Here is a 20,631-nt window from a genome sequence, read left to right as displayed (position 1 = left end):
AGTACAGAACAAATGTTGGGTGCAGGAGGATGAGGAACGGCCTGGACCGAAGTTGTCAGAAATGTTTCCTGTGTCTTGCCTTCACCCATAGCTAACATTGCAAATGAGTCATACTGTGCTTCCTTATTTAAATCTGAAAATGCCTCAGAATCCTCAAAATAGCATTCCAAGTAGCACTGTCCATCATCTGAGTTAGAAGTAGAGGTGAATTGTTTGCTTTCCTGGCCTTCAAGTCCTTAATAATTTTGGCAGAGTACAAAATGAGTTGAGGCTTAAAAATATCCAAAAAATATCAAAAGGAAAGTTTTTAAGGATATTACATTAGATAAGAAGAAGAGGTATTAACAGTTGACCAGTAGAGGGCAAGGAGAGCCAATATTTGGGCTAAATTAAGTAATTTTTTCTAAGAGGATTATAACCCAAGCTGGTAGGAAATTAATGTATCTCCTGACTTGAGTGAATTATGGTCTGGGTTACTTTAAAAACTTAAAGATGAGATCAGTGAGCCATTGTTGGTTATTTCTGAGTAGCTATGGAAAATAGAGAGCTACCAAAAACTGAAAGCAGACAAAATGTAATCCCAAATTTCCAAAATTTGTGATTGATTCCATGAAATACATATGAACCACATAACTTTTCTCTTACATGAAATCCCAGAATCAAATGGTATTATTAGGATGATGATTAGGGAACGTTTTGTGAATCTCAACAAGGTATTTTGGTGTGAGCTGAGAAGTTTGTGGCCTAGGCTATGATCACACACAAGGATATTTGGGATTAATTGAGTGACTGTTTCTTGCAGTTACAGGTAATGGATTTCCTTCTTCCTAATGAAATACTTCCCCAAGATGTGCTGAATGAAAGGCTTTGTCCTTACCTTTTTTATTCATGTAAACTGTGTACTACTTTTCTGGTCAGTTTTACTGATGACTTTCTTAAACTAATAAGAGAATCTTGCCTACATTTTAGGGTAACATCACAGAAAGATATTAAATATATAGACCATTAAAATCCTGGGAAACTTGGCAAGCTAGAACAGTGAATCCAGTTTAACAAGATTTAAAGTAAATTCAAAATTCTTCCTTTAGACCTAAAAGGATTACTGTTAAGATTCTGAAGACAAGAACTACAGCATGTGAACAATATAGTCACCAGTTCAGAGCACGGCCCTCAATTGGCAGACAGGCATATGTTTAATTCTTAACTCTGAAACTCTAGCTATTTTACCTTAAGTGTGTTACTTACCTTCTCAAAGCCTAATTCTTCATCTGTTCAATGTGGGTAATAATCCATATTTCATAAAGTGGTTCAAGGAATTGAATATGACCGTACATTTGAAGTCCTTTGTAAGTGGGTGATAGGTAGCTATCAGCTGTTCCCATAGTGTAGACTCCCAGAAAAGCAAAGGTAGAGTAATCAGGACAAGGGAACTGCCATTGTTGTCCATCTTCACTCTGAGCTGTCTTCTGGGCACATTTCTCCTGCTTCTCATTTTGTGTATCATTCAGTTTTCAATGATTCTTGTAAGTTATAATACCATGTAAAGCACATAGCACAGCATCTGTTACATAGTATTCCATGAACTATTGGTTCTCTTTGGTTTATTAAAATAAGAAGGTAAGTAACTGGAAAAATTGGGAATACTCAGCCTAAATAACAGACAACCTAGGAAATAAGATGACCTCTTCAAAAATTAAGTTAGAAGTTCAGACTGCAGTCAGGAAATGGAATATTAGAATGACAGCGCTTTCTAATGATTACAGGTGAGCCGATTTGGAATGGACTAGTTCAGGAAGTAGAGAACTGATACAGCGTTAGAGGATGTGTTAGAGGATTCCAACACTAGGTGGGGGTTCGTTCAATCCAACAACACTTGGAATTCTTTTCTGTCTCGGAATTCTAGAACCCTGGGCATTTTAAACACCTCAGTTTATCTATATAAAGGAGAATTTTGGTTCTAGATAATCTCTGAATCCAGGCTAAAGTTCTGTTATTTGTTCCTTCTCATTGATTTTTGGCTTTATGGAATCCTCTTACTTCACTTTAAGGTACAACTGTAACCGCTATAATGAAGATGATGCAAAGGCAGCAAGAGACGCACAGGAGGTAAGTACATTTATTTTCAGGTAACAGTTGAATGGGAATGTGTTTCACATGTTTATTAGGGAATAATTTAGCAGAAATTTTCAATTCTGAAAGAGTTGTGGAAACACACCCCAGTAAATACTGCGTATCTGTGTACATTGAGAACAAAATGCCTATCAGGAAACATTCCTGTTTATAGGTTTGTTTCTTTCTTTTAAAAGATTAATCTAGTCATGTTGTGCAATTCCAGGTTTCATTAGTTTTGCTGTTAAGGTTTTTTCACCCCAGCAAGGAGTCTAGAGAACAGTATTTGTTAAAAAGCCTTCCTGCTGTTTAGTGCATTCTCATTTCTATTTAATTCTTTTTTTTTTTTTTTTTTTTTTTTTAACTTACTCATCAAGAAGCCAGTAAGATCATAGGTGAGCTGACTTAGAATGGACTGCCTCAGGGGGAGTTCCCTTTTACTGGTTAGGGATATATAACTCACCATTGTAGAGAAGGATTCAATCACTAGGTGTGAATTAAGTTCATCAACATTTTGAGCTTCTTTCAGCTTGGTAATTCTGTCAGAATTGTAGAATCCTGGAATTTAATTATTCCTTACTTATTTTCATCTATTCCATATTGAAATTCCCCTGTTGTCCCAAAAATATTCTTTTCAAATGGTTTTCCTTGCTTAAGATGTCATCCAAAACATGTTTTTTCTTTTTCTTTTTCTTTTTCTTTTTCTTTTTCTTTTTCTTTTTCTTTTTCTTTTTCTTTTTCTTTTTCTTTTTCTTTTTCTTTTTCTTTTTCTTTCTTTCTTCCTTCCTTCCTTCCTTCCTTCCTTCCTTCCTTCCTTCCTTCCTTCATTCATTCCTTCCTTCCTCCTTTCCTTTCCTTTCCTTTCCTTTTTCCTTTCCTTTTTCCTTTCCTTTTTCCTTTCCTTTTTCCTTTCCTTTTTCCTTTCCTTTTTCCTTTCCTTTCCTTTCCTTTCCTTTCCTTTCCTTTCCAAATGTTCCTTTAAAATTTATTTCTAATTAAGGGAGCCTGGGTGGCTCAGTCAGTTAAGTGTCTGACTTCGGGTCAGATCATGACTTCATGGTTTGTGGGTTTGAGCCCCCATCAGGCTCTGTGCTGACAGTAGGGGTCTGCTTGAGATTCTCTCTCTTTCTCTCTGCCCCCTCCCACTCACACTTTTCTCTCTCTTTCAAAATAAAGAGATAAACTTAAAAAAAAAAAAACTAGAATCTTCTGATCCTATGGGTGTACAGAGAAAGACTTTATACAAGTGGCTTTGTTTATTTAGTGGGAGCCGTGTCCCCCAAAATGGAGTATACCATTGCACACGCATCTGGCCTTTTCTTTCCTTTTCCTTGCTCCAGTACTCTGATATAGTGTTCACTGGGAGTTGTAGCTTTAAAAAGTGCTAGAAGGTTGGCACATAGTCCAGAAAGAACACAGATGGTAGTTGAGTGCCTTGGAAAAGTGTACCTGCATTGTAGAAAGTTGTTGACTTAACATACTATGCCATGGTGCTGATTGTGGTGGATATTTGGATTTTCTTATTTTCTAGACCAGGGGAGTCAGTACACTTTTTCTGTGAAGAAGCAGATGGTAAATGTTTTCAGCTTTGCAGACTATATGGTCTCTCTTAACACGTGTTGAACTCTGCTTCTGCTCTTGCAATGCTAAATCAGCCACAAACTCAAATGAGTAGGCATGACAGAGTTCCAAGTTATTTACAGAACCAGGCAGCAGCTGGATTTGGCTCACAGGACAGTTTGCCAACCCCTGTTCTAGGTAGTCAGGTTTGTTGTTTTGGACTTTTTCCCAAAGTGTTTAAGGTCACTCATTGCATTTTCTCAATCTGGAATTTGATTAAAAGTTGGTCTTGTAGTGGTGGTATGAGTTTTCTTTCATGCTATATTTTAGAGGTATTTTAGTAGGAAGCTGTTTTAGAATTAATTGAAGTATTAAATTAGATTTTAAATCAAGTCCTATAACATTATATATTTTAATGTGGTAGTTTAGGTTTTCCATTTAATTTTGGAAATTTGACAGGCTTGAAATATTAGTGGTTGGTTTTGGGGGGGGGGGGATAAAATGCCAAGCAGATTAAAGTTTATTTAGAGAGGGGGCGGGTAGGATCCCAAGCAGGCTCTGCACTGTCAGTTCAAAGCCTGATGATGTAGGACTCGAACTCACCAAACTATCTGATCATGACCTGAGCTGAAACCAAGAGTTAGAAGCTTAACCAAGACTGAGCCACCCAGTCGCCCCAACATTAATATTGCTTTTAATCTAATAATGATTAAATATAATTGGCATAATTTTCCAGTGTGTAAGCATTGATTTGGTACTTACCTGACTCTTGAATAGTAAGAGTAGATTTTTTGAGATGTTTCAGTGTTGTATGATACTGGATCATGTGATTGGCCAATTAAGTAGTTCAGAGTTAGTATTTCTTTAAAATTTTTTTTAACATTTATTTATTATCAAGAGACAGAGAGAGACAGAGCATGAGTATGGGAGGGGCAGAGAGAGGGGGAAACACAGAATCCGAAGCAGGCTCCAGGCTCTAAGCTGTCAGCACAGAGCCTGACGTGGGGCTCAAACTCACAAACCGTGAGATCACGGCCTAAGCCGAAGTCGGACACTTAATCGACTGAGCCATCCAGGCCGCCCCAGAGTTAGTATTTCTAAGCAGGAGAGCAACCATAAGGCCTTGTAGCATCTGTGCCCTTTGTAGTCACTAAGGCATAAGGAGAGAAAGAGGAAGTGATAGTAAAAGAAAAGAAATAATATATGTGTGGTTAAAAAAAAAAAAACTTTTTCATAGTGGTTGCAGTTAACAAGCATTTATTAATCATTTTCTGCATGTTAGGCACTAGAGATAACAGTATTACTTTTTAAAAAGTCTGTCTCTAGAGATTTACAGTATAATGGGAGAGACCAAGGTGAATTGTTTTTGCAGTCTGATAAATAACATAAAACAAATCTAGACCAGATATGATATTGTTTCTTTGGTAATACTTTATGTATCTTTAAAACTATTTTTAAAAATGTTTTATTTATTTTTTATTTTTTACTTTTTTAAATGTTTATTTATTTTTGAGAGAGAGCACAAGTTCGGGAGGAGCAGAGAAAGGGAGACACAAAATCCGAAGCAGGCTCTAGGCTCGGAGCTGTCAGCATAAAGCCTAATGTGGGACTCGAACTCACCAAACTATCTGATCATGACCTGAGCTGAAGTCAGATGCTTAACCAGTTGAACCACCTAGGTGCCCCTTAATGTTTTATTTTTGAGAGAGGAAGAGGGAGGGAGGGAGGGAGGGAGGGAGCAAGGGAAGGGCAGAGAGAGAGACAGAGATTGGGAGACACAGAATCTGAAGCAAGCTCTAGGGTTGGAGTAGTCAGCACAGGGAAATCATGACCTGAGCCAAAGTCAGACGCTTAACTGATTGAGCCACCCAGACTCCCCTTTAAAACACTTTTAATATAACTGCAATACCATTATTGTGTTTGTATATATATTTATTATATGTTTTTTAAAGCACTACTTTTTAAATATTATTAACTATCCAGTGTTCACATGTCTTTATTTATCTCATAGATTTTCTTTTATAGTTCAGATCAGGATCCATATAGGTTCCCAACTTGGATTTGATTGATATCTTTTGAGTATTGTCTAATCTCTGTGTATTTCATTCCTTCTTCTTCACCCCTGCCCCCCTCCCTGCCCATTACTATTTATTTGTTGAGGAAACGAAGCCATTTTTGTCCTGTAAAAGTTTTCACATTCTGGATTTTGCTGATTGTAACTCCCTGATATCATTTAATAGGTTAACTATTAATAGGTTCTTTTATTCCTGTATTTCCTGAAACTGGTGGTTAATTCTAGATAACTTGAATTTAGATTCAATTGAGGAATGAGGTGGGGGCACCTACCTGATGATGCTGGATATTTTCTTTTGTATTATATGAAGAGTTGTATGATGTCTGGTTGCCTCTCTGTTGTTTTCTACTTTAAAATTTTGATGCTTCTTGTTTACTTATTGCATACTGCAGAATAGTAGAACTTCCTATGATGGAAATGTTCTTTATCACCACTGTCCAGTTTGGTAGCCGCTGAGCACAGGGAAACTAAATTTTTTATTTTTTTTTATAAATTTTTTTTTAACTTTTTTTGAGACAGGGAGAGAGAGAGCATGAACAGGGGAGGGTCAGAGAGAGGGAGACACAGAATCCGAAACAGGCTCCAGGCTCTGAGCTGTCAGCACAGAGCCCGACGCGGGGCTCGAACTCACGGACTGCGAGATCATGACCTGAGCCGAAGTTGGCCGCTTAACCCACTGAGCCACCCAGGCGCCCCTAAATTTTTTATTTTAATTTAAATAGCCGCCCGTGGCCAGTGGCTACCATATTGGGAAGTGCGGCTGGAGGACATTCATAGCAGTATTAAATAACAAAAGGTAGCAAGAGATGTCTGTTTGTTCCTGATTTTAGCCTAAATTCCTATACTGTTTCATCAGTAAATATGATACGAGCTCTTGTGTATGTTTGATACGTTTGTTACAATTACGTTTCCTTAATTTTTCTTAATGGGACAGCGATCTAGGGCAGCCCTGCAGAGGTACCTGTTCTACTGTAATCGCTATATGAACCACATGCAGAGTCTACGCTTTGAGCACAAACTATATGCTCAGGTGAAGCAGAAAATGGAGGAGATGCAACAGCACAACATGTCCTGGATTGAGGTGCAGTTCCTGAAGAAGGCAGTTGATGTCCTCTGCCAGTGTCGTGCCACACTCATGTACACTTATGTCTTCGCTTTCTACCTCAAAAAGAATAACCAGTCCATTATCTTTGAGGTAGGAATAGTTACTGAGTGGGGAAAAACCCCAGCTGTGTCACAGGACTACTTGGTCTGCCATAGATATGTAGAGTTTTAAAGTTTCCTATCTGGGCTAACAGGCACACAAAAAGATGCTCGTCATCACTCATCATCAGAGAAACATAAATCGAAACCACAATGAGATACCACCTTTCACCTGTCAGAATGACTAAAATTAACAACACGGGAAACAACAGATGTTGGCCAGGATGCAGAGAAAGGGAAACCCTCTTACATTGTTTGGGAATGCAAACTGGTGCAGCCACTCTGGAAAACAGTATGGAGGTTCCTCAAAAAGTTAAAATAGAACTACCCTATGATCCAGCAATTGCACTACTAGGTTTTTACCCAAAGGATAAATAAAAAAAAAATACAGGTTCATAGGGGTACATGCACCCCAATGTTTATAGCAGCATTATCAACAATAGCCAAACTGTGGAAAGACCCCAAATGTCCATCGACTGATGAGTGGATAAAGAAGATGTAGTGTACACACACAATGAAATGTTACTCAGCCATCAAAAAGAATGAAATCTTGCCATTTGGAATGACATGGATGGAGCTGTAGAGTGTATTATGCTAAGCAAAATAAGTCAATCAGAGAAGGACAAATGCTACATGATTTCACTCATGTGGAATGTGAGAAACAAAACAGATGAACATATGGGAAGGGAAAAAAGAGAGGAAAACAAACCAAAAGAGACTCTTAACGACAGAGAACAAACTATGGATTGATGGAAGGAGGTGGGTGGGTGGGGGGAGCAAATGGGTGATGGATATTAAGGAGGGTACTTGTTATGATGATCACTGGGTGTTATATATAAGTGATGAATCACTGAATTCTCTTCCTGAAACCAATATTACACTATATGTTAACTAACTAGAATTTAAAAATTAGAAAAAGAAAAAAATAATAAAGGTTCCTTATTTGCTCAGAAGTTTAGACTTCTTGTCCTAAACTGCATTCAAATTGATGTGGTTTAGCCAGCTAGCAATTAAGTGTGGAGGCTTTAAAGTCAGCCTGAATTTGAAATTGGACTCAACCACTTTTTAGCTCTCTTGACTTGGAGCAGATTACTTAATGTCATCTATATCTTTATTTTAAAATAGAGATAATACTTTTCAAGGATATTACAAGTTTTAAGTCAGGCAAGACTAATGTATGGTATTAGAAGTTAATATGGTGGTTACCTTTGGTGGAAAAGTGATGAAAGGGGTCTTTTAGCAGTAAATGTTTTCCAAGTAGAGCTGATCATTTAAAATTGATGCATAATAAAAAAGAATGAGATCTTGCCATTCATTCAATATGGATGGACCTAGAGAGTATAATTCTAAGTAAATTAAGTCAGAGAAGACAAAAAATACCATATGATTTCACTCCTATGTGGAACTTAAGAAACAAAACAAATGATCAAACGAAAACAGAGACAGAAAAACACTCTTAAAAACAGAAAACAAACTGGTGGTTGCCAGAGGGGAGAGGTAGATGGAAGGATGAATGAAGTGGATAAGGGGGTTAAGAGGTACAAACTTCCACTAAATAGTAAGTAAATCTCAGAGATGAAAAGTATAGCAGAGGGAATATAGTAAGATGGTATTAACATTTTTTGGTGACAGATGGTGACTTACGATGATGAGCACTGAGTCATGTACAGAATTGCTGAATCATTGTATTGTACACCTGAAACTAATGTGACACTGTATGTTTATTATAGTTTAGTTTTATAAGAAACAAAATGAAGTTGGTTACATGTACAGAACTAGCCATAGTCGTAAAGGTTAACAATATTAATTTTCCATGCGTTCTCTTATATGAAGTAGGTGAAGCCAGTTGTAAACAAGAATGGGTTTATATTTTTTGTCAAGCTTTCCTTTTTTTTTTTTTTTTTTTTTTTTTTTTTTTTTTTTTGAGTTTTAGCCAATAGCAGTTTGCAGAACTAGAATATTCCAAAAGACTTCTTAAGTCCTTTTCAGGGCTTTGTTCTTCATTTTCTTCCAGAGGTAATGGGTACATCTTTAGTTATTTTAATATATAAAAAACTGTCCTGGAAAAGAGAGTACAAGTTGTTAGAGGGGAAAGTGATAAGGAACTTTATAGGTGCAGAAACCGTCTATGAAAATTACAAAATCAATGTTGAGAACAGTCGATAGGCAAGGAAGCAGCCATGAAGGCTTATGTTTCATCTGTCTTCTAAGCCCGAATTTACTATGTATTCTTCCTCCTCTCTTGCAGAATAACCAAGCAGATCTAGAGAATGCCACAGAGGTGCTTTCGGGCTACCTCGAAAGAGATATTTCCCAAGATTCTCTGCAGGATATAAAGCAGAAAGTACAAGATAAGTACAGGTGAGACTTCTTTAACAGTTGTTAAGCAAAAGTTTCTGCCTGTGGTGGTCTGGTGTGCTTTAGTGGAGAAGTTAGATGATAGTGAAACTTGGGTTTAGCATATCCAGTAACTCAGCTGCTGCCATGTTTCCCACAGATTGCTTCTGTCTTTTGGGGAACAAATTGCAGGCAGTAGTGTTAGTCAAACATTTATCACACTGGCTGATTCTACTTCCATTCAGCTTTATCTACTTAGTTGCTGCATTGTAAGGAAGAAAACCTAAAAAGGGGCAAGTGGTTGTTAGGATGAGGGGTGAGATTCGGGTGCTGGTTCTAGCCTGGGGATCCTGGGGATCATGGCTATTGACAGGTGAGCTACCCAAACTTTTTTAGAGTTTTTATTAGATTTTATTTTTCTCCTTTCCTTCCTTCCTTTCTTTCTTCCTCCCTTCCTCCCTCCCTCCCTCCACCCCCTTCCTTCTCTCTCTCTCTCTCTCTCTCTCTCTCTCTCATTCATTCATTCATTCATTTTTGAGAGTGAGAGCATGAGCAGGGGAGGGGCAGAGAGGGAGGGAGACAGAGGATCTGAAGCAGGCAGGCTCTGCGCTGACAGCAGAGAACCCAATGTGGGGCTCTAACTCATGAACCGTGAGATCGTGACCTGAGCTGAAGTAGGAAACTCAACCGGCTGAGCCACCCAGGCGCCCCAAGGTTTGGTTTTTTTCTAAAGAGAGGTTTACTTTTTCCAGGGCTAGGTGATATTTCAAAATATGCTGCCTTTCAAGCTAAAGGTGCAAATGTTTGCTTTCTTAACATGGAGCTATTTCCCCCTAAGTTGTTTCCTGACAGATACCTTTTTAATAGTAGCAGAAACCTTTGGGCATTTGGAAGACTTAGGTGCAAGTAATATTTTCACTTCCCTTAGTCATCTTTAGCTACTACATTGTGTTAACAGTCATTTTTACAGTTAACAAAGATTTTACAGATGTGAATCAGTAACCCTTGAAATTTCTTCTTTCTGAAACTGTTACTTATCTGTACAGTGACAGGGTTGAATCAAATTATTTCTAAAACCCTTAGGAATTTCTAACATTCTATTACTCTGAAATTAATTTCCAAAACTAGGATTCACAACTTTTGGAGAATACCTTTTTAAAATTAGAAAACAGTTTGTTGTGTACACCTAGACCTGAAAATGTGCCTATTAGAAAACAAAACAAAACAAACTTGTTCCAATTCTGGATAAACTGGAGTACCTTAAAATATTCATAAAATTGAGGCACCTGGGTGGCTCAGTCGGTCAGGTGTCCAGCTTCGGCTCAGGTCGTGATCTCATGATTCACGAGTTCAAGTCCCATTTCGCGCTCTGTGCTGACAGCTCAGAGCCTGGAGTCTGTTTCAGATTCTGTGTCTCCCTCTCTTTCTACTCCTCCCCAGCTCATGTGCGCGCTCGCGCTCTCGCTCTCTCTCTCTCTCTTAAAAATAAATAAACATTAAGAATTATTAATAAATAAACATTTTTAAAAAATAAGTAAATGCCTCTTTCTTATTATTGGGGGCTGACAAATTTTTTTTTTCTTTGATTACAGATACTGTGAGAGTCGACGAAGGGTTTTGTTACAGCATGTGCATGAAGGCTATGAAAAAGATCTGTGGGAGTACATTGAGGACTGAGAATGGCCCTGCATAAAATGAACTCTGAAAACTTTACCATCTAGAGTGCTCATGCAATTAAAACAAAACAAAACAAACACAAACAAGGAGGCACTAAGCCTGTTCTGACGCCTCTGGTCTATAGTACCAGAATTCTGTTTTGTTAACGGAAAGTTTAAGTAAATTATATTGTAATAAAAAAAGGTAGATAAACCATTGTACAACAGTATTCTAGGCCGCCAACAAAAGTGTGACAGACACACTAAAAAGCCCTCCAACTTTAACTTGTAACGTAGCTTCATTCTCAAAGCTGACTCCTTTTTTTTTTCTTTTTCTTTTTCCTGAGTATAGTACAGTTAAAGTTTAAAACAGCTCCTTGACACTGCTTTTCATGTCCAAACCAGCCATTTTGTTGTACTTTGGTAAAGGACCTCTTCCCCTTCCGCCCTTACACATACAAATACACCCACACACACAGACTGACTCTCTCTCTCTCATACCCCAAGGTCATGAGTGAATTAGTGAATTAGTTCCTTGTAAAGAAAATTCTTGGGGCGGGGAAGGGGGTAGGCAGCAGGAGGAATTAAACAAAAAAACACAAAAAAACTTTGTATATGACTTTTAAAACAAGAGGACAACACAGTATTTTTCAAAATTGTATATAGCGCATATGCATGGACAAAGCAAGCGTGGCACGTGTTTGCATAATGTTTAATTACAAAAAATATTTATTCTTTAAAAATCTTCAAGATTATGTCTATTTGCTGTGCATTTTCTTTCAGTTTGCTTTATCTTTCCAGGGTTGAGGGTTGGGATAAAGGTGTGTTGGTTTAGCACCTCTGGAAGACCTAATGAGCTCTTTGATTTCCCTTTCCTGAGATTGCTTTGCCCTTTCTCGTTTGGTATGCCCATTGCTGGCCAGGGGCCTCATGCCTTGAATTCCAGCTCTTGATCAGGGACAGGGAAGTCAAGCTCTGACTAAATGCCATGGCCTGATAAGGGCTGCAACAGGGAGGTTTTTGCTGTATTTCAAGAATGACCCAGTCCCAGCCTCCTCCCCTTCCATGGCCTCATCCATCTACCTAAGCCTTTGTGCGCCCCTGTCATGCACACACCTGAAGGCTTCCTATGCTCCCTATCACATCCAGAGGAAACATTTCAACTTTTCCCCCCCCTTAATTGCTGCTTTGAGCCTTTTAAGATTTTAGTTCTGGCTCTTCTCTCACCCCTTCTTTACATTAGGGTGTCAAATAGAATGTTTTTGCTTTAAATATAAATATAAATAAATAGCCATTCACTTAGTTTCAGATTGTGAATTTAAAACGGCAGATACTGAAATTGCTTGTGTGTGTTGCTGTGGGTTCAGTTTGAAGGAGAACACCCCTAGAACATAATATTCCCATCTAGTGCATTTAAATAGAAATCAATGAGTTTGCTTCTTTTCTATTGTCAGCAGATAGGAGAATTAATAATGCATTTTAGCTGTGATGTCCATTTTTATGAAATTTCTACTAAGAGCTATGTTAAAAGTAAAGGATGGTGGTGGTTTTATTAACTATATACCTGTTTAGGCCATTCTGGCTGTGGTATTTTTCAACAGGTCAGCATCCCTAAATCTGTCAGTTTTCTACAGGAGTGCAGAGTGAATTAGGCAACTAGATCAAGAGGTCTTCATATTAAATACCAGTTTTGGTGACCTCTTTGTCTTCCTTTAAATGTCTTGCGCCTAGGGAGTGTTTACCATTTGTGAGGCAGCTTTGTCTGCTCTTGCATTGTACATCTTATTACTCCATTGGGAAGTAGGTTCACTTTCCTCTGGCCTTTTGCCTAAGTTAGGCTTTGCTGAATCAACCCTACTTTTCCTTTTAGAAAAAGGTTGTTACATGAGATGTACTTGCAACTGTTCTTTTCCCATCAAAAATCAGTGAATGTTTGCTGAATATATTATGCTGCTTCCTTAAACCACTTGTCGCTTTAGGATCAACTTTACCCGTACCTCTCATCCTCCCCTCCCTTGCCACCTCAGGTGCAAATCTGAACTCAGTGTCTGCTTCCAGTCTCTTCTCCTCCCCTCCGCCCCCATCACTCATTTGACTTTATTTTAAATGACTGCATCAATCTTAAAATACATTTATTGAAACTAAGGAGACTTTTTTTTTTTTAATAGAAAGCTTGAATGAGTTCCTTTCCCTGGTAACTTTGAAAAGCAGCCAGAGTTGCTATCTAGATATATGTGGCTTCCCTTAAAACGTTTTGTGTATGTGTGGTGTTTTAAAAACTCTTACCAGTTAACTGCAGTATCTAGGTTTCAGTGTCATAAATCCTCTTTACATGCTCCCCTTGCAACAGGTATCCAGAAACAGTGTGTGCACTTCATAATATCAGCCCCTACCCATGGAGGAACAGTGCTTTTTAGAGATGCTTTTTAGTTTCAGTGTTGGCATATTACCTAAGGGTATTGCAGTTGTGGGTGCATTCCCTAATTTGTATGGATCAAGGTGAACTGGCCTTTTCTGAACTTCCAAGCTTTTAACAGCTATCTCCATGTTTGACAGAATTCCCTGAGTTCATTGCTTTCATTGTTAGTAGCTTCAGTGACCCCAGCTGAGATAGGCAAGCCGTATTGAATGACAGCTTCCCTATTTCTACCTAAGTCTTTTAGTCAGAGGGCTCTATTCACGGTAAGCACCAGGGTCTCCTTGTCTTCTTGAGGGCAGTTAACATTGTCTTTTGAAAGTGCATGATGCTTCATTTGAACAATTCATTGAGCAGTAGATGGACTTTAAATGATTTTCAATAAAATTTTGATCCAAAGCTCAGGATACACACAGTGGTAAAATTGAGTAGCATATAATATCATCAGACCCTAAATTCTGTGTAATTTGCAACCCAGATTGTATGTGTTTTATGTGTGTTTAAATAAATATATTAAATACACATGTGTATACATACACACATATATAACAGATCCAAGACAACTGACTTGATTTGAAATGGTTGAATCTGCAGTGTAAAATGTGATTCAGCCATGATTAGGAACTGAAATTTAGTACAAGAGAGAAAAGGACTTGATGTAACAAAATCTTTTAGCTACAGATCCCGGTATAGAGCACTTGGGGGAAGGGAGGGGGCGGGTTGGTGAGACAATCAGATCGGTAAATTGATTAAATGCTCCTAACCCTGTAATTTTGTGCATAGAGCACCCTGTGCTGTGGAAATAACTGTTCTTAGATTTTCATTGTAACTGGACTGTTCAGGTTGCCCAGAGGGAAAGAACATTCCTAATTCTAATAAAATAAACTTTTATTTTGTTATTCCATTAGTTACTTATGTTTATTTTTATAGTTAAAAAAAAAAGACATATTGGTGGCCCAAGTCACCTATTTTATGTGCCTTATTCACTGTTCCTACTTAATATAAAATGTTGAGATTTGGTTCAGTTTCTTTGCAGGGAACTGTGAATGAGACCATCCCCAACAATTACCTTGGTTAATGAAGCCTTTAGAGCATTTTCTGAAAGCTTTCCAATTTTTGTCTTGAACATTGAATTTAAATTGCTTTTTGTGTTGTAACAGTGATATTAGATGCTCAGTAGAGTTTGTCAGTTTTGTAAGCATGAAATATTTTAAAAGTCATTGAAACTCCCTCACATTGCTTCCATTTAGTTCACTCTTAAAAGCTAGTATCTCTTGTAGGGATGGAGGGAGAGCTTTCTTAAAGAAGGTCCCCATAAGTCGGAGATCTCCATCACTGATCAATTCTAGCCAAGTCCTAATTTTAGGACAATTTGATTTGGTTTTATTCAGATCTGTACTTAATGAGAGCTCATGTATCACTTTATCTTCAAAGCACTTTAACTTCTATTGCTGTCTACAGAGGTGTAGAAATTGCTCTGTTTTACAAAAGAAAATAAGGCTTGACAAAATTTAAGTAACTTGCCCAGGATTTCACAATTTCTTCTGTCACTCAGTCAACATTGTACTACCTCCTTGTTTATTAGTTTGGTCTCAGTATGACCTAGCATTCAGTACCAGGAAAGGTGGTTCTTAACTATGGCATTGTGCTTTTAAACCGCATAAAAGACCATATGAATGCCTGTCACTGCTCCTGTTTGAGGAATGTTATGTACTCTTCCTGATCTTTAATTTGTTGAGGCAGAGTATGCAACTAATGTGGCTCTGTGTTTTGCCCAATCAAAGGAAACCAGCCATGAGGAAAAAATAGCCCTTCCCACCTTGCTGATTAGGACCATCCTCATGGGAAGACTCACATGAGATAGTTGAGAGTAAATGGTTCAGCATTTATTTGTTTTGATATAATGGCCAAGGGATTTACAGTTATTGGTCTGGTTATTTGCTCAAATGAATTTTGGATAGTCTACTGGAACTTGTTACAGAATTTGTTTTATAACAACTGAAAATGTACAAAACAGCTGATATCTATTTGTTCTCAGCATCTCTTAGAGCTGGATGATGTATGGAGCTTTAAGAAGATAAGTAGTGAGCATTATGGGGAAATCTTGACTTCGGGAACAGGAAAAAGCATGGGACTGTCAGATTTTGTCAGGTTTCTTCGGCGATAAAGCTGGTGTATTTCTGGTTCTTTTTAAGGAATTTGCTTCTTAATAACCCAAGATGAAATCACTAACTTGGAAATGCTCAACTGGAAATAAATAGTGGCTATTATAGGAGTAAACAGACAACTTCTGAGTTTTAATTTTTTGCTTTTTGTGGAATTAAATAAATCTTTAAGGCAACTGTTGGTCTTTCTCTAGGCAGTGGCAGGGTGGGAAAAATACTATGAGATTCATTTGAAAGGGAGTTTTTAGACTATGATTAAACCATAGATATGCTTGTTTAGGTAGGGCCATTTTCAGAGTAGGAGCCAATTAGTATAAATCAATCACACATTGATATGTAGCAGCTCTGAAAATGTCAAAAGCACAACTTTATTGCAGTAAAAATCAAGGGGTCCCAAGGAACTCGTATCTGCAAGAGCCAGGTGAATATTTTAATAAAAGATTACAGTGGGTTAAGTGGGCTCTGAGCGGAGCATGTGAAATACACATGTGAATTCTCAATTTTGAGATGTTGGTAATTTACAATATTCTTAAGTATAGGTCAAAGAAAAATTACACTTGGGCCATATTATTTCTCAGTTTGTGTTAATCTTGGGTTGCAACTTGATGCCACTGACCATCTGACATACTGGAATCACCAAGTAGCTTCAGAAGAACAAAACCTAATGCCTAGGTCCCACCCCAGAGATTATGATTTAATTGGGGGTTGCATCATAGGTGTCAGTTTTTAAAGTCCTATTCCCACCCCATCCCTGCTGATTGTACAACACAGTTTGAGACCTGCAGACAAGGTGGGGACAGTTGGTCTAGACATTTGTGTGGTTGCAAGAGAGGAGTATAGGTGAGCACTCTAGGTCATAAGGGACAATGGATTTGTGGCAAATTCACAAGCTCAGGAAAGGGCTATACTGGAGGCCATGGCTGAGTGGGGTTTTGTGGACTGCTGCCTTTTAAGAGTCTAGTGTGAAGAGCCCAGTTTTTGGTTTTTGTCAGTTTTCTGGTATTTGGTCTGCCTTGGAAAAAATAATTCATTTCACAAAACCAAAAGAACTGTAGAACTGATGAGCAGAGTAAAATGTTCATATCAATTGGCAGTATATTTATTCTCTTCCCAAGGGGGAGAAATCTATCTGGGAAGTAGATTAGCGTAGGGTTTGAGCAAAGGTAGTGGAGTGGTTCTAAGCAAAGCTGTCATTAAGCTATTTGTGTCAGGTCAATGTACAATTCCACTTAACCACTGAGAGTTCAATTCAGAGCCCTTAGACTCTCAAGCTTCTCACTGTTGATGTCATTCTTGGGTGTTAAAACAGTGGATTTTCCTGTTTCTTAGTCCCAGTGTAGTATTGTGGGAAAACATACCAATATTTCTCAGCCATAGTTTTCTGTGGGCTTTTCTTTTGTAAAATGGGGATAAAAATAGGAGCTATAACTTGTTGAATGCTTCTTGCCGGATGCCTTATGTTATCTGTATCTTATAAGCAGCCCTAAAACAGAGTAGGCATTCCTATCTTATAAATGAGAAAACAGGTTCATACATAATTAACCCCAAAATTAGAGAGTTTATGGCAGGGTCATGCTTGTCTAATTCCATGTGTTCATTCTATCATGTTCTTTTGTCTATTGTACAGGGATATTATGAGGATCAAAGAAAATTAGTTGGAAAACAAAGCCTAGTTATAAATAATAAGGATACTAGTACTAATTTAGGGAAAAAAAAAATCAGCTATCTCCTAGACACCCAAAGGCAGGATGAGATTGGATGCAGGAACTAAACTGGCATTGTTTATCCTCTGTACCTCCACGTCATTCGAACAGCTCCTGCTTTTCCAGGAAGTTCCCCTGTAACCCCAGGTGTTACATATTAACTGTGCCAGACACATGAAACAGAACCAAACAACCATGGAACAGGATCATTGGTACAAATGTGGCTCTTGAGAGCTTACCCCTGTGGATTAGGAGGCAGATCTTGGGAGATGATGGGTTGCTAGCTGCACATCACAAAAGGCATCTTCAACACAACCAAAATGCCCTGAATTTTTTCTTTTGCAAATAAATGTAAGGAATTAGTATATAATAGACCATTATGGCTAACTTTTTTAGTGTTTACTAATTGCTTCAGGTCCATCTTTTTAAACTCACAAGCCTGGCTGACTCAGTTCGTAGAGCATGTGACTCTTGGTCTGAGGGTCATGATTGCAAGCCCCATGCTAGGTGTAGAAAGTACTTTAAAAATAAAATACAACCCTATGAGATAGTTACCATCCCCATTTTTTAAATAAGAAAACAGAAGCTCAAAAAAGGCAGGGAACTTTCCTAAAGTAATCCTTTTGTATATGGCAGAAAGAAAATTCTAACCTAGGATCCTTCAGTCAACACCCACGGTGTCAAGCACTGTTCCAGGCACTGGAGGCCCAGCAGTGAACAAAGGGTCTGCTGGTTGGTCCTAAACTCTTAATCCTGATTCTACATAAAGACTCGATGGATTGCCGACCATCACCAAGATGGTGGCAGAGCTGGAAGCATATTTTGACCACTACACTGTAATTTCATCACACTAGTCGCTTCTGAGCCTTGCCAAAAGTACCTGCTAAAATTACATAGACTGGTTAAGGGATTTCAAGTCTTAGATTGCCCTGGAGACTCAATGACCAGTTGCTATTTTGGGCTATTATCTATTCAAAACATGTTTATTTTGTTATTAACCTCACACTCTGAGAAGGACCCAAAGTATGCCTTTTCTCCCTCACTTTTGAGAGCCAACCTAGTGTTTTATTGAGAGTTGCAAAGCAAGCACCATATTTTCAAACCCTCTTCGGAAGGCCAATGTTATCTATTCTGAGCTGATGATTTGGTTTCCTGTGCACAAAGTAACATTTCTTGGCTTGGGGTCTTATTTGACACCTGTGTAACAGCAATATTTGCTTTTCAAGCTGCCTGCTTTTTGCCATGGAGTATTTAAGTTTCTTTCAGGGTAGGAATTCTGAAGATGATCATAGGAATATAAAACTAATTCTGTATAGTAGACAGTTAATTCTCCAGAGAGCTCTGTAGGCTGAAAACTTGCTTTGTAGATTTTAGATTGCCTTCTGATAGCTGAAGTTGGTTTCTGTATGTATAATAATAAAGCTGTTTTCTGGAAGCCACTTCAGTGCACGTTAAACGGCTATTTCTTAGAATTGTGAATCTAGGGATCGTGCAGTGAGGAGTTGGCTCTCTGGAATCAATAGGCCATGGTAGGATTCCTGAGGAGTGAGCGAACACACAGGGTAGGGTTTCATCCTAAATTACCTGAGGGAACCAACCTAAAAACACCACCTATTGAATTTCCCAGCTTGTCCTTGCAAGGGAGACTCCTATGTGTACTCTCCTTCTGCAGATCACATCATTTGTTCAGAGGGAGTCCAGCATAAAATGATGGCATACATGGAGCACCTTTTGTGGGCCTACTGGGGCAGTGGACATTCTGATGGAATGCTCTAAAATTGTAAGCTCTTGCACATGCTCTCAAGTCATTTAAAACCTGTTTGCTAGTCTTACTGGTATGAACAAAGTTGTTTGCTCATTAATAAATTCCTACCATATGACCCTGCCTTGTGGTTCATTTCTACATTACTAGAGCAAATACTAAAGTTTTCTAATAAAGAAGGAGGCATGACCTGAGTGTCCAACAAAGATGTCTACTTTGCATAGGAAATGAGTTTGTATCTAAAAATCCTGCAACTGGTTTGGAGCATTGTAAAGGTCATGGCTGCAAATATCAGGGAATGGGCATAATGAAGAGTGATAGTGTTCTACATGCCTTTGAAGAATTGATTTTTACTTTTTTTTTTTACTAGCTTGTAATAGAATAGGTTAATTCTTGTACCATCTATTCATGTTAAAATCACATTAGTACAAGTCAGTGCCTTACGATGGTCAAATGGTTGCTCACTAACCAATGGAAATAAACTACTGTTTCAACAAAATTGTGTCACAGATTCTAAATGCTATTTCTTTGGGACACTCAATTGTGTGTCCTTTAAGATAAATTCTATAATCAAGGGCCTAGCCCTGAAAAGACACTGAGGAGAACAGATCAGATAGGTCAGTAAAGGTTTGGAGACAGGTGATCTTGGAATAGGAATCCTCCACTACCTTTGTTTTAAACTGATATGTAGAAATCAATATATCATAAAATGCACACATGTTAAGTTTGATGTTTTGACAGTTGTATACACCTGTGTGATAACCCAAGAGAAGATATAAAACATTACCATCAACCCAGAAAGTTCTCTTGTGCATCTTTCAAATAATCTCCATTCCCATCTCTAATAACTTTTTGCTGATTTTTATCATTAAAGATTTATATTGCTTGCTTTTGGAGTTTATATAAATGGAATCATATAATACGTATTCTTTTGCATCCGGCTTCTTCTTTCACTTAACAGTGCTTTAAAGATTCAACAACATTGTTGTATGTATTGGTAAATCATTCTTTATTGCTAAGTAGTATTTCATTCTATAAATATACCACAATTTGTTTATTCATTCTCCTATTGATGGACTTTTAGGTTGTTTCCAGTTTGGGGCAATTATGAATAAGGCTGCTATGTATATTCTTATGTAAATTTTAAAATTTTGTTTTGTGGATACATGTTTTCATTTCTCTTGGATAAATGCCTAAGAGTAGGAACTTACTGAGTCATATGGTAAGTGTGTATTTAACTTTTTAAGAAACTGCCTTCCTGTTTTCCAAAGTGATTTATCATTTTGTACTCCCATCAATGATGTATGAGAGTTCTAGTTGCTCCATACCTTTGTCAGCATTTGCTGTTAGTGTTTTTTATTAGCCAATTTAGTGAGTATGAAATAATTCTGTGATTTTAATTTGCATTACATTTCCCTGGTAATTAATGATGTTGAGCACTTTCATATGCTTATCTTACATTTGTATATCTTTCGCAAAATCATTCATGTCTTTTCCCATTTTAAAATTGGATTGTCTTTTTATTGTGATTCTTATTCTGTGAATTCTGGATACAAGTCCTTTAACAGATATATGTGCTGTGATTTTTTTGTTTGGTTTGTAGACAAAGGTTATCCACTTTCTTATTGGGATATTCTGATGAGCAGG

General features: G+C 37.8%; 1 protein-coding gene across 1 annotated transcript in view; it reads left to right on the top strand.

The window, feature by feature from the left end:
• The window catches only part of ARIH1 (ariadne RBR E3 ubiquitin protein ligase 1), a 122,763-nt gene extending 103,661 nt beyond the window's left edge, over positions 1-19,102 (top strand). Inside the window, exons 11-14 of the mRNA XM_043555074.1 lie at positions 2,049-2,106; positions 6,678-6,938; positions 9,195-9,307; positions 10,876-19,102. Of these exons, the coding sequence (XP_043411009.1) occupies positions 2,049-2,106; positions 6,678-6,938; positions 9,195-9,307; positions 10,876-10,960 (517 nt within the window). The 3' untranslated portion in view covers positions 10,961-19,102. The remainder of the gene's footprint in view (positions 1-2,048; positions 2,107-6,677; positions 6,939-9,194; positions 9,308-10,875) is intronic.
• The last annotated feature ends 1,529 nt before the right edge of the window (positions 19,103-20,631 follow it).

This window comes from Prionailurus bengalensis, chromosome B3, assembly GCF_016509475.1.
Source record: "Prionailurus bengalensis isolate Pbe53 chromosome B3, Fcat_Pben_1.1_paternal_pri, whole genome shotgun sequence".
NCBI classification, from domain to species: Eukaryota; Metazoa; Chordata; class Mammalia; order Carnivora; family Felidae; genus Prionailurus; species Prionailurus bengalensis.
The sequence above is the reverse complement of the archived record's forward strand: the minus strand, read 5'-3'. Positions and strand labels throughout refer to the sequence as shown.